The 12,634-nt window shown below is 37.0% G+C and overlaps 2 protein-coding genes across 10 annotated transcripts in view; one reads left to right on the top strand and one right to left on the bottom strand.

Moving 5' to 3' along the window:
* The window catches only part of mcf2l2 (MCF.2 cell line derived transforming sequence-like 2), a 68,554-nt gene that overhangs the window by 10,686 nt on the left and 45,234 nt on the right, over positions 1-12,634 (bottom strand). For 5 of the 9 annotated variants that reach the window (XM_081358185.1, XM_081358187.1, XM_081358190.1 and 2 more), the window contains exons 18-26: positions 9,194-9,263; positions 9,010-9,102; positions 7,917-8,009; positions 7,694-7,819; positions 7,332-7,553; positions 6,570-6,662; positions 5,201-5,279; positions 4,368-4,422; positions 3,424-3,518 (exon numbers count right to left, since the gene is read on the bottom strand). In XM_081358185.1, the coding sequence (XP_081214311.1) occupies positions 3,424-3,518; positions 4,368-4,422; positions 5,201-5,279; positions 6,570-6,662; positions 7,332-7,553; positions 7,694-7,819; positions 7,917-8,009; positions 9,010-9,102; positions 9,194-9,263 (926 nt within the window). Of the gene's footprint in view, positions 1-580; positions 665-3,423; positions 3,519-4,367; positions 4,423-5,200; positions 5,280-6,569; positions 6,663-7,331; positions 7,554-7,693; positions 7,820-7,916; positions 8,010-9,009; positions 9,103-9,193; positions 9,264-12,634 lie in introns of all 9 variants that reach the window. The other 4 variants (XM_081358183.1, XM_081358186.1, XM_081358184.1 and 1 more) reach the window with 1 other exon arrangement.
* The window catches only part of b3gnt5a (UDP-GlcNAc:betaGal beta-1,3-N-acetylglucosaminyltransferase 5a), a 110,556-nt gene that overhangs the window by 89,455 nt on the left and 8,467 nt on the right, over positions 1-12,634 (top strand). The gene's annotated exons all lie outside the window — the stretch shown is intronic.

Raw genomic sequence — 12,634 nt, 5'->3', positions numbered from 1 at the left:
CAAATGTCAACTTATCAAGAGTCAGTATTTATTATTCAGTGCAGCTGTCTCTTCATGTTTTTTAGGGGATTAATTTGCTACAAAGTGCACAGTTTGATTCTGTGCATTTCAAACATTTTATATGAGCTGCAATGAAGGAGCTTGAGATGAAGGTTGATAGTAAAATACCAAAAATGTATAACAATGCCAGTTTCAGTTCTAAGGAGGTGGGCTACAGGACTTTCAGGTTGGGCCAGAGTTGGGATATTGGGTTCCCAGTGTGCTAAGCCATTGAATAGGTGTGACAGGCCCACCCATATATATATATGACATACCACATACCACTGACATTACCCGAGTACCTTATATTATAAGGTAAATACAGTAGAAATCCCTGCTCATTCAAGGACATGCATTTACTGCATGTGGGGAGCAAGAATAATGTGTCTAAAATGCATATGCACAGTTTAGTTGTACAATAACGTTTGTCCTCTTTACCTTAACGCTGTTAAACTGAATGTGTGAAGTCGATTGTTAGTTCACATGTGTGTTCAGAGGTGATCATGCACGTGAGTAAAACCACACAAGCGGTGTTTTGTACCTTTAGTGCGTGGTGCAGAGGCGGAGCTGACAGTTGAGGCTAAGGAAAAGCGGCGTGTGACTTCAGTCTCCTTAGCTGCAGGTTCTGAAGTCAAAGGAAGGGATGGGTTAGTAGTTAGTCTGATTTAAGAGAAAACCGGATGAAGTGGTGAAATGAGAGACAGGCGGATGGAAGTTAGCGCACATTCTCTGACATGTTGAGCAATGGTTCTTTTGAGGGTGGCAAAAGAATACCATTTCCTGCTCGCTCTCATTTCTTTCCTGTTGATCTCTCTCTGTACTTTTCTATCTACTGAAATAAAGTGATGGTGGGAAGTCAGATGTTTATCTTAACACAAAAGGAAGTAAAAAAGGATAGCAGAGAATGGCAATGGATGTATTTGGAAGATGTAGAATTAAAATACATTTAAAAAATATAATTACCTAAATATAATTTTACAAAACTTGATGCCGACTTGACAAAGATTTTACAGACAGATTGTTGGTCTTGCTTTGGCCTTTAGACAATTCAAGTCAATGGCACCTATGAATTAGAAACATCCTACTAAAAATGCCAGTACTGTTTTGAAAATCTCAAGAGAATAGTGTAAGCTCAGTGTAACACTACACTATGACGTTTGCTTGTGCTTGAAGTATCTCAGTTCTTCTGTTGTCTTCAGCGGAGGCTGACCTGCTTTGCACACAATTCAAATTCCTCTGAGAATTTGAATGTTCTATGATGACAAAGCTCTTGAGGTTCCCACATTCCTTTCAGAAGTCAAATAAAAGGCAATAAGTGATCTCAGAGATGACTGACAGAGAGTGATGACAATGAATTTTAACAACAGGGGCAACAGGCACACATCAGAATGAGATGATAGATGAGACCAAATAGAGACGAGCCAAGGTGCTTTGCCGTTACCTGCGGGAAGAGACCTGCGGTTTGACAGGCCCTGTAAGGTGAAGCGCTTTCTAGCAAGAGCAGATCGCTCTGAGCCGAGGCTGGCTGAAGCGTCAGCTATAAGGGGAGGGGAGGAGAGGACTGCGGTTAAAGAAGCAGGTAGGAAAGGTGAGGTGAACAGCAGGGAAACGAGAGCAAGAAGGATCTGTCATGAAATAAAAATGCTTAGTCTGTGATAAGGTTGGGAATCAAAAATCGAAAAATTCAATTTCTGGAATTGGATCCTTAAGGTCAGGAATCAGGTACTTGATATCTCTTATCGATTCCTTTGTGTGCATTTTAATATGACTTTAAACCATTCAAGCGCATAAAGACCCGCGCACTTTTTTCCACATCCAAAACGTGACCACAGCAAGCCGTCTCTCATACTATATAGTGCGCGATAATGAACTTTCGTTCAGTTCCCTTCCACGTCTTTTTGCACTTGAACGGACTGATACTCACAAAACACGTCAAAATATTCTTGCAAACACAGTCGTTATGTCTTAAGTGAACGTAAACAGTTGACAAAGAAAATGCACATCAGTATATTGGATCTGTGCAGCTCTTAAAGTGACAGCAGCCTAAAATTCCTGCTGCGGCGTCTAATCAAACAACAAAAGACAAAGAGAAAATTCAGTCGCCCTTCTTGACTAAATAACTTTTGTAACTATATCTGTAATGCATATTTTATTTATAAAGTGCAGTCTTATTTTACATTTTATTACAGTTTTTGTACCTGAATGCCTGGAAATCTTAAAACATTATTTATGTTCGCATCTTTGTTCAGTTGTATTTATTTGTGCGTTGGCTAATTTGTTTACTTGTCTTTAATAATGCTTGAAATTTATATAAGTTAGTCTAGTTGTTTTTTTGCTATGGTATTTTTAAACCATAGGCAAAAGTTCCTTGTATAAATGTTCTTTAGCCTGTTTATTTTTGTTCATGGTATTCAACTACAACATTTTGGAATAAGACTTAGAATAAATATGTATGATATACATTTTTTTTTACCTTATTGGAATCAAAATTAGGAATCAATAAGAATCAGAATTGATCAGAAGCAGAATCAGAGTCGTTAAAATTCAAACGATACCCAACCCAAGTCTGTGACAGATAAGTAAAATCTGCATTATACTGTATTATGCTTGGTAGATATTGCATTAGCACCGGCTTTTGAAAAAAAAAAGCATGGGGTAACCACAATCTGTGACATAATGGATGTTTTAGCTGTGTCAAAGACTAAGGTGAGACATGTTTACATCTCCAGCTCAGGTCAGAGACTCGTAATCCTCCGCTGCAGTTGAACACAACACTGCCTCCAGGCTGAGTTTGTCAGGAGCGCTGGGTCAGCACACAGAGGACTTCTATCCTCAGAGGAACTAAACACCTGTCACAATCCTTTACTCATTCAAAATCTGCAACCAGGCAGGACGGAGAGACCAAATATAGCGATATTTACCCCAAACCACCCCTCCACCTTAACCAGACACCAACACACACAGGTGAGGTACAAGGGAGAAGTCCAGGTCAGACCAACCGGAGATTGGAAGATTCATCACGCTCATCCAGATGTTAATGGCATTTTAACTGAGCCTCATCTTAAATCACCTCACCAAGGAGAATGAATCTGTGAAGTGCTTACCAGTGACCAATTACCCCGTGGCAATTTTACAGCCATTACAGCAGAGATTAGAGATAATGGCCAAATTAAAGAAAATGCACTAAATGGTTAAAGAAATAAGCAGAAGAGAGGAAGACAGACAACATTTTGAGATAAATAGACTTTCTCCTCAAATGACCACAAATCTGGAATGCTTGTTGACCGCTGCAGGCTCTGAAGGACAAATAGTGCTTTTTGCTTGGTTGGTAAAAGAAACGGTAGGTTTGCACTGTTTGGGTATGAGATTTAGAAGGGCTCTCACCTCGTTTTTGACGCATATTTGGGCCTGTGTCACGTCTGTAGCCTGTTTCAGGACTGGAAGAGTCTGACTGTCGGAGAGCTGTTTTGCGCATATATCTGTCAATGAAAGCAAAGTCAGCTGAACATAATGGTACAGTTATAGTCGAAATTATTCAACCCCCATTGCAAATCAAGTTTATTGGCAAAATTTACAGACATTTTTTGCTGTTTGCAATGAACAAATCAAACAAAACTAATTGAAATAACTCGAAACATCAAATGTTTCAAGTGGTTTCCCGAAATTCAACTGAAAATGCAACTTTTAATGACTTCCGCAGTCTCAAAATGATTCATTATTCAAAAGCAAAACTGGTTCAAAAGTAGATATTACTGGCAGTTAGATAAAATCAAGTTCAAATATGCTTATAAAATAACTTTGAGAAAAGGTTGAGCATCATTTGTTAGCAATTTTTGCATAATTTCTTTTGAAATATATCTGTGATGAAATTTTATAAAGTGCCTCTATCATGCTTTTTTGAATATTACCTTTCATGCAGTGTGTAATGTAGCGGTCTGTGAATGTTAACGATCTGCAAAGTTGTGAAGCCGAAAGTGCGTTACAGTGTGTACAATCGCTGAGCTTTAGGAAGCCTCCGGAGCTGAAGTTCAGATATGGTAATGGGCGTTTTTGTGGCCATTTGACCAATCAGAGCAAACTAGGCTCTCAGAAAGGAGGGATTTAGAGAGACTGAATCTTCAGACAAGTCGTTTAAGAATCTTTGAAAAATGTTGTGATGTGCAATGTATATTATGAGAAAATTAAAGCGTTTTTTTTTTTTACCTTTTATGCATGTAAACCTGCTGTAGGAGACCTTCAAAACTAAATTTATAAATTATGAACCTTTTAAATAAAATAATAGGGGCACTTTAGGTATGTATGACCACACACAAACTTGCAAAAAGTACCTCATGGGAGCATGGTAGATGTTCTCTGTAATCTTCTGATGGAGTTGACTGGCTTCTGTGCAATGAGAGAGCGAGAGAGAAAGAGTGAGAGAGAGAGAGAGTGAGTGAGTGAGTGAGTGAGTGAGTGAGTGAGTGAGTGAGTGAGTGAGTGAGTGAGTGAGTATGAGAGGTTATACAGAGGCTAGTCAATGTTTACGTACTGTATTGATACTTTGCAGTCACGTGATATCTGGCGGGCAACAAACGCGGTTAGTGCATCCAATCGCACAACAACTATCTGACATGTCGTGTACACCTCAAAACACCAAATTTTGTATATTAAAACTGGCAACATCCTGGCAAGATCCTTGATTAGTGTACTGGTTTTCGTTGCTAGAGAATGATGTTCTTGCCCGCCAGCCAGTACAACTGACGTCACTTACAAAGTATCAATTCAGACAACGCAAATTAAAACCACAGAAAACACTTCAGGATTTGTTTGGTCTTTGATGTTGATTTGACTACCTTTACTAAACAACCATGAAACCTACAATTTTTAGATAACATCATGTGTTCTCTATCAGATATCAGCCCCACAGCACATGCTCTCTTTGGGTGTTTCTAAGCACTGAGGAGAACTCTAAAAATAGGTTTTACAGGGCGAGGATGCAAAAAGTTACAAATGTGAGTTTAGAGGGTGAGGCTATTTAAGGTTGTCATTGTGAGTTTACAATTAATTTTGGCTTTGCATTTTACATGTTTGTTCCTGAATAACTTCATCAGGTTATACAGAGTTTTATTTTTATCAGACTAGGTTTGCACGATGAGGATAAGGAATGTTTGCTCAGAAATACCTCGGCAGGCCTCCAGTTGGCTTGTTAAGACTTTGCGGATCTCTGACACCCACGTGTTCTTCACATCCATGGAAGGGGCCTGACAGAGAATACAGAAACAGACATATGCTATGACAGTGGAAACCTTCCTGCTATGGGACAACAGTTCCCTCTCATGGTCAAGACATGGAAAAACAGGATGCCATTCGACAACAAAATAGGTTAGATAAAACGATATGGCTGACTGGGCATAGATATGAATTACCCAGAAGCGTTCACAACAGAACACAGCCACAACAGACATTGTTGTGAATATAATAATAATAATAGACTCACATTTGGTTAACAGAATTGTTTTATATAGTCACAGACTACCCTGCTGAAAAATCTAGCATAAAAAGATTGAATTCTATGCTGGTCCAGGCTGGTTTATGCTAGTTGGAGGTTGGTAACGTCAAAGTCCTTTTAGGCAAGTCGTGCCACTCGGCCGCCATCTTGGCAACGCCTCCGGGCAGCTATTTCGGACTAACAAGACCAGGCTCCTATCTAAATGAATGGGCAGAGAGTCAGAACTGCACTTTCACTGGTCACTGGGACATAAAAACTGCATGTATAGAAACAGCAGTAAAATATGATAAAAATCGCTGAAAAAGTTTGATGACTTTGCCCCAAAATAAGGTTTAAAATGCCTTTTTCCCCACAGGTTATACCTTTACTACGCATGCGCAAGGGTTCACGTTCAGGACACCAAACTTCACTTACGTCTCTATCCAGAATGCCGGTGTTGTGCCAAGCACTTAAACAATTATATGTATTTAAATGTCTGAAACCTAAAATAAACATTATGTGGTTAAAACACTGAACAGTTGTGATAGAGCCTATGACAAGCGCTGAGCGCGTCCGTCTTTGGCTCAGCGCCAGCCACAGCGCGAAAGCACAGGTTGAATATGGCAGTTATGTCACGTCACTGTACATTCGCTCCTTAGTGGTCAGCTGCTGACTGTTAAAAGCAGATGATTGGCTTTCCAGCGGGAGGGGCGGGACATGTGCATACAACCGCCATCTTTGCCGTTACGGGTTTTCCTTATATAGTTGTATTGAGGATTGAGGAAGTGGCATGTCTCATATTAATTGTCTCTGGTAACGTGCTGGTCTAGCTAGTAGACTAGTACAATCATGCTGTTCTCAAGCAAAACTGAGCTGACGGTGTAGCTGGTCCACCAGAGCTCCCGCTACCCATGCTGGAGACCAACAAACCAGCATCTCATACTGTTCCCAGCAAGCAAATCATAATTTTTCTCTGGATTTTTCTGCAGGGTATTTGGACCCCACTGCATATACTCAAAAAAACAATTCTGTGTCACAGCGTTCCTGTAACATTAGTCTGTACCTGAATGATGTAAACTTCCTCTCTTCCATTGTACCAGATTTCAAACTTCTTGATGTCTCCCTTTACATTTTCTGTGATTCCCACTGAGCTCATCTGGAAAAAAATAAGAATAATTATTTTATTTATATATATATATATATATATATATATATATATATATATATATATATATATATATATATATATATATATATATACATATACTGTATATACTCAGCAAAAAAGGAAACTTCCCTTTTAAGGATACTGTATTTTAAAGATAATTTCACAATTAGAAATATATAATTCATTTAATTTATTAATTACATTAAACAATTCTATCATTTATTCCAACATTTTTTACTTTTATTTATTTACATATTTATTTTTTTATTTTTTTACCACTTTTCAAACTTGCTGGGTCGCCACTTGTAATGTAAAACCTGAGGCAAAACCACTTGAGAACAACTGATCTATCTAGAGGAATTTTTTGTTTGCATTTGCAACGTAACCAATCAAAAGAAAACGTTTGAAAAGGTCAAATATTTGCTCAGAAGTTGAAGGAGACCTTAGAGCAAATAGGAACACCTTAGAGACAACAGGAACACCTTAGAGCCAATATGAAGTTACTACAAAACAGTAAGTTCAACGGCATAAGATGCCTTCATTGTAGATATGGCTCATTCTGTATAGCCAGATGTAAACAATTTTGCTACTTTGAGATTTTTAGGCACTGTTAGCTCTGTTTTTCGATCTGACAGTCAGTGATGGTGTCTGTCCCACCTTTAATGAGTGCTTGAAACTGTAGGAAGGGGATTTCTCGTGACCATCAGACGTCTCCTCACGTTTCTTGCAGAACAAAAGGATTTTGTGGTAGAGGAAGAGATGTCTCTGCATGGGTTTGAAGCGTGCCAAGTCCTTCACTTTACTGTGACCTTTCTTATGGTCTGTCCAAACGTTAAAAGAGCCCTGCATGAGCAGTTTACCCAAATCATTCAGATTACCCTGAAAGACAAAATCAGACACCAGATTTACATTAGCACACACACAAAGCGACTTCATACACACAAAATAATGACCTTCACCATACTATAGGTGCTCAACATGCAAACTGTTGAAATAAAAATAATCTAATATGCAAAAACCTCAAAACCAGTGATGGCGATCTGATGCATGGAGTCATTGACTGATTTGATGATGTCCAGCATTGTGGCCAAAGCTTCTTCTAGCTCGGCGGTTCCCTCTGAGTTTTTACTGCACTTCAGCATCTCCTGTAAAATGAGCAGATTTAAAGAACAATAAAAGACAATTGAGAGGTCATCACCTCAATATACAAACAACAATGTAATATAAAACTGAAAAACTTACCTTTAACATCAGTTGGTACTTGGTGATTCTCTGCACGGGCTTTAGCAGATACGCATCTAATGAAAGCTTGTGGTCCAACCTCTTCTGACACTCCTGCATAAAAACATAACATAAAAAACATAAAAAAATAACACAAAAATGTTGTGTTCGGGACATTTTGGATTTTTCACTTGTGGTGTTCCGGGTCAAAAATGACCCGCCTACAAAAATAGCTTATAAATCTCTCATTATGCTGTATTATTAGCAAATATTGGAATCAATCTTTTTGTCAACTCGTTTTATTTCAATTAGGACAGGTTTTTGTATTTCTTTCTGGAACTGAATGACCTGATGCCTCACTGATCTGAGCTTTTGCACCTCAGTTTTTAAGTGAAAAAAGCTGTATTTGTGGATCATTTTGTCAATATTCAGTAAAACATTGGGAAAATTGCAATCATTTTTGACCGGGAACATCAAAGGTCATTAATGTTACAGGTTTTCAAAAGTCTTGACATCTTAACATCTAAAAGGGAACTAGTATTTTTTTTCTTCTAAGGAAGTAGCATGTCTAAATATCGAACATTACACAACCGTTCAAAAGTTTGGGGTCAGGATTTATTTTAGTTTTTTTGAAAGATATAAATACTTTTATTCAGCAAGGACAAAGTGACAGTAAAGATTTTTAGAACTGTTTACATTGTCTCAAAAGATTCCAATATAAAAAAATGCTTCCTATACTTCAAAGAATCCTGTAAAAATGGTATCATAAAATTGGAAATAATTCTCCAAAAAAAAATTTCAAAAAGTTTTCAACAGTTATAATAACAAAAAAAATATAATAAAAATGTTTCTTGATCATCAAATCAGCACATTACAATGATATCCGAAGGATCATGTGACACTGAAGACTGGAGTAATGATGCTGAAAACAGCTTTGCATTCACAGTATATATAGATTATATTTAAATTATAATAATATTTCACAATGTTACTGTTTTAACTGCATTTTTGATCAAATAAATGCAGCCTCGGTCAGCATAGGAGACTTCTTTCAAAAACATAAAGAAAATCTTACGGACCCCAAACTTTTGTGTAATGTATATATAGGCATCACCTGAAAGAACATACTGTCCCCACACTGCCGCCACAGAGCCTCAGAGCGTGGCTTATTCTGACAATATTTCTCATAAATCTGTAACTCTTCCTTCTGTAAGACAGCAAATGACAACCGTTAGGATCCCATTTCACATACTGTAATTGTACTGTATCTCCAACCACATCTCTATGATGTCACTCACCCGCTTCAAAAAGCATATCCCTACCAACTCTGGCTTTTCTGCAGAATTTTCCAGCTCTTTAAGAAACGTCCTGTCAAAACATGATGGAAAAAATGAGTACAGACAAAAAATAAATGAGGTAATGGAACGAGAGCTAAACGGGTAGGGAAACCGTGAGATGGGTAAAAAAACAACAACAACAACAAAAAAAAAAACAGATCAGAGCACCAAAATGGTGTTGTTAGATATCTGAATGTACAGTGATGTGAGTCACCATTTACTCTCCCTTATGTTTTCTCTAAATTAATTAGACTTTCTCATTTAATGAAAAGCAGTGAGGGAAGAAAGTTCTCACTGCTCCAAATATCACAAAGCAGCACCATAAAATTAGTAGAGCTTCTGAAATGTGTCAAGTTCTGATTGGTTCCCTTGGTTCATGTGTCATGTTCTTATTGGTTTATTGTGTTGTTTACTTTCAGATTTGTCTTAAGTGTTTAGTCTTTGTTTATAAATAGCCCTCATGTTTTCATTGTCTAGCTTTGTTTGTGAAACTGATGTTTAGTGAGTTTTCATTAAAAAAAAAATTAATAATATTATATATATATATATATATATATATATATATATATATATATATATATATATATATATATATATATATATATATATATATATATATATATACAGTTCAATGCATAAGTTAATACACCCATGCTAAAGTTGACTAAAAAGAGGAATAAAAAATCATATTTTGGAAATTGAACTTAATGCCTTAATTTAAAAAATTAGGAAAAATCCAACCTTTTAGGACACCAATTTTCTTTGTGAATGAATAATGTATCGTAAATAAATGTTCTTCCTTAAAATACATGGTGCATAAGTGTGTATACCCCTATGTTAAATTTCCATAGAGGCAGGCAGATTTTTATTTTGAAGTATTTTTTTTTTTAATAAATTTTTAGGATACTATGCATCCTGATAAAGTTCCCTTGGCCTTTGCAATTAAAATAGCCCCACATCATCACATAGCATTCACCATACCTAGAGATTGGCATGGTTTTATTTCAGTTAGCCTAAAAGCTAGTTTGATTTGCATTGAGAGATGATCTTATGGAAAGTACCCCATGCCAATCTCTAGGTATTAGACCCCGAAGCCGCCGCCAGGCGCCGCCATTTAGAATTTCAGCCGCCGCCAGCCAATAATTTCGTAAGCCAAATTGAGCCGCCATCTGATAAAGTTTGGCTGAGCCGGCTAGAATTATTTGCATCAAATAATAATTATATCACATAGAGACATACACACACGAAATATATAAACAATACACGAGATATATTTTCCCACTGGATTCATAACAGCACAGTCTTGTGCTCGTTGCTACGATACACAGACTCACAGTGAACTGACGACCAATTAAAATTGCTCGTTTTCCGTACAGAAGAAGCGATGCATTTTTTTCTCGCACTGAGGTGAAATGGCGGGAAGAAGCAAGCAAGGTAATTTTGATCTCACTTCTCACATACTTTCCTAATTCCTACTTACTTTTTTTTTAACTTAGGCCTAACGTTACCCAGACTTTTGTTAAATCTTCAGGGCACGGTTGCACAAACACCTGAAACAAAGATTGACGTTATGAACCAAATATTCTGGAACGGAGAGATTTATAGCACTGAACGTGATATTACTGCAGTAACAAACCACCGTTTCTAATTCACGACGCATGCTTCAGTGTACATTGAAGTGAAATGTGCAAAACTTTGTCCATAATAATACTGATAACAGTGTGTGTTTATATTAAGCCGAGACACGGCAGGCAAAAACATCGTTGTTTTTTTTTACTGGTCAATTTTGAGATTTTTGGAAATTTGTCTTCAAATACATGTCTTCTTTCAGACTTGTGGTGAAAAAAGTCCGAAATACACAGTAGGTCTTTATTTTACTACACTTCGTCTGTTTGCGTCTGTAGATTTCTCATACATTCAACAAAAGTTTGCGTTCTTAATCAACATAAGTTACTTCTCCGCGATCTCTTCCGTCACCCTCTCATCACATGCATCGTTAGGCAGCTCTCTCTCTCTCCTGTACAATGCTGTCAGATCCAAATATGGTAATTTCCTTTTTTATCAGCAACCAATCTTGAAAGTAAAAAAGACTGAATGCGCGATTTCATTGGCTGATGATAAATCTTTAAAGCCCGTTTTCTCAAAATGACCTTTCTCTCATACTCCAAGTCCGAAATCTCCACTTCAGTAGTACCTAGTTATATTATGAAGACATTTACAGAGGGATTTGTAAATATATTATTCCTAGCCTGATATATATACAATTTTATTCCAAAAAACATGGCTTCAGCCATTTGCAGCTATGAAAAGTTTGGCGGCTGCAGCAGCCATTTAGGTTTTGGCTGAGCCGGCTAGCCAGCCAATAACTTCATCAGCCAGCCATTATTCTCAAAACAAATGGCTTCGGGCTCTACTAGGTATGGTGAAGGCTATGTGATGATGTGGGGCTATTTTAATTCCAAAGGCCAAGGGAACTTTATCAGGATGCATAGTATCCTAAAAATTAATTAAAAAAAAATACTTCAAAATAAAAATCTGCCTGCCTCTATGGGAATTTAACATAGGGGTGTCCAAACTTATGCACCATGTATTTTAAGGAAGAACATTTATTTATTTACGATACATTATTCATTCACAAAGAAAATTGGTGTCCTAAAAGGTTGGATTTTTCCTAATTTTTTAAATTAAGGCATTAAGTTCAATTTCCAAAATATGATTTTTTATTCCTCTTTTTAGTCAACTTTAGCATGGGTGTATTAACTTATGCATTGCACTGTATATGTAAAAATATATATATATATTTTTTAATTAAATAACATTAAATAAAAAAATATATAAAAAAATAAAACAAAACAAAATAAAATAATTTTTGGTTACCATTCACTTTCATTGTATGGAAAAGAATAACATTAACATTGTTTATTTTGCACAAAACGAATTTTTTGAATAAATAATGAATATTATTTGAACTATCCATCTGTTGCCCTTTGCATGATTATTTAAGCAAAAGCTGTATGCATTTTATCCGTCAAACAAAACAATACAGAACGTCCAATATCAACAACAAACACAAAAGCCTTCGTAGAAGTCAAACGTTTCATTACTGACATGATGACAGGCTTGTGTTTCAATGACAGTATAAGCACAAAACCAAGGTTACAGCTGTGAATGATGGGCGTCGCGTATCTCCACCAGATTGACGCAGTAGAAACAGGTGCTGGGGAAACGCATATGGGGAGGCACACAACACTGTCCGAGGGGGTTAGGGCTTTAATTGTTATTCCTGGACTTTGCTGAAACTCAATGCCATGTAGAAGACAATGAACTCTAGAAGAACAATCGCTAGCATGAGGCCAGCCGAACAATGGGTCAGGTAATCCCTATTGATTATTAGCAACAATG

This window comes from Scardinius erythrophthalmus (genome assembly GCF_964197995.2).
Source record: "Scardinius erythrophthalmus genome assembly, chromosome: 25".
NCBI classification, from domain to species: domain Eukaryota; kingdom Metazoa; phylum Chordata; class Actinopteri; order Cypriniformes; family Leuciscidae; genus Scardinius; species Scardinius erythrophthalmus.
Note: the sequence above shows the minus strand (reverse complement) of the source record. Positions and strands in the feature narration are given on the sequence as shown.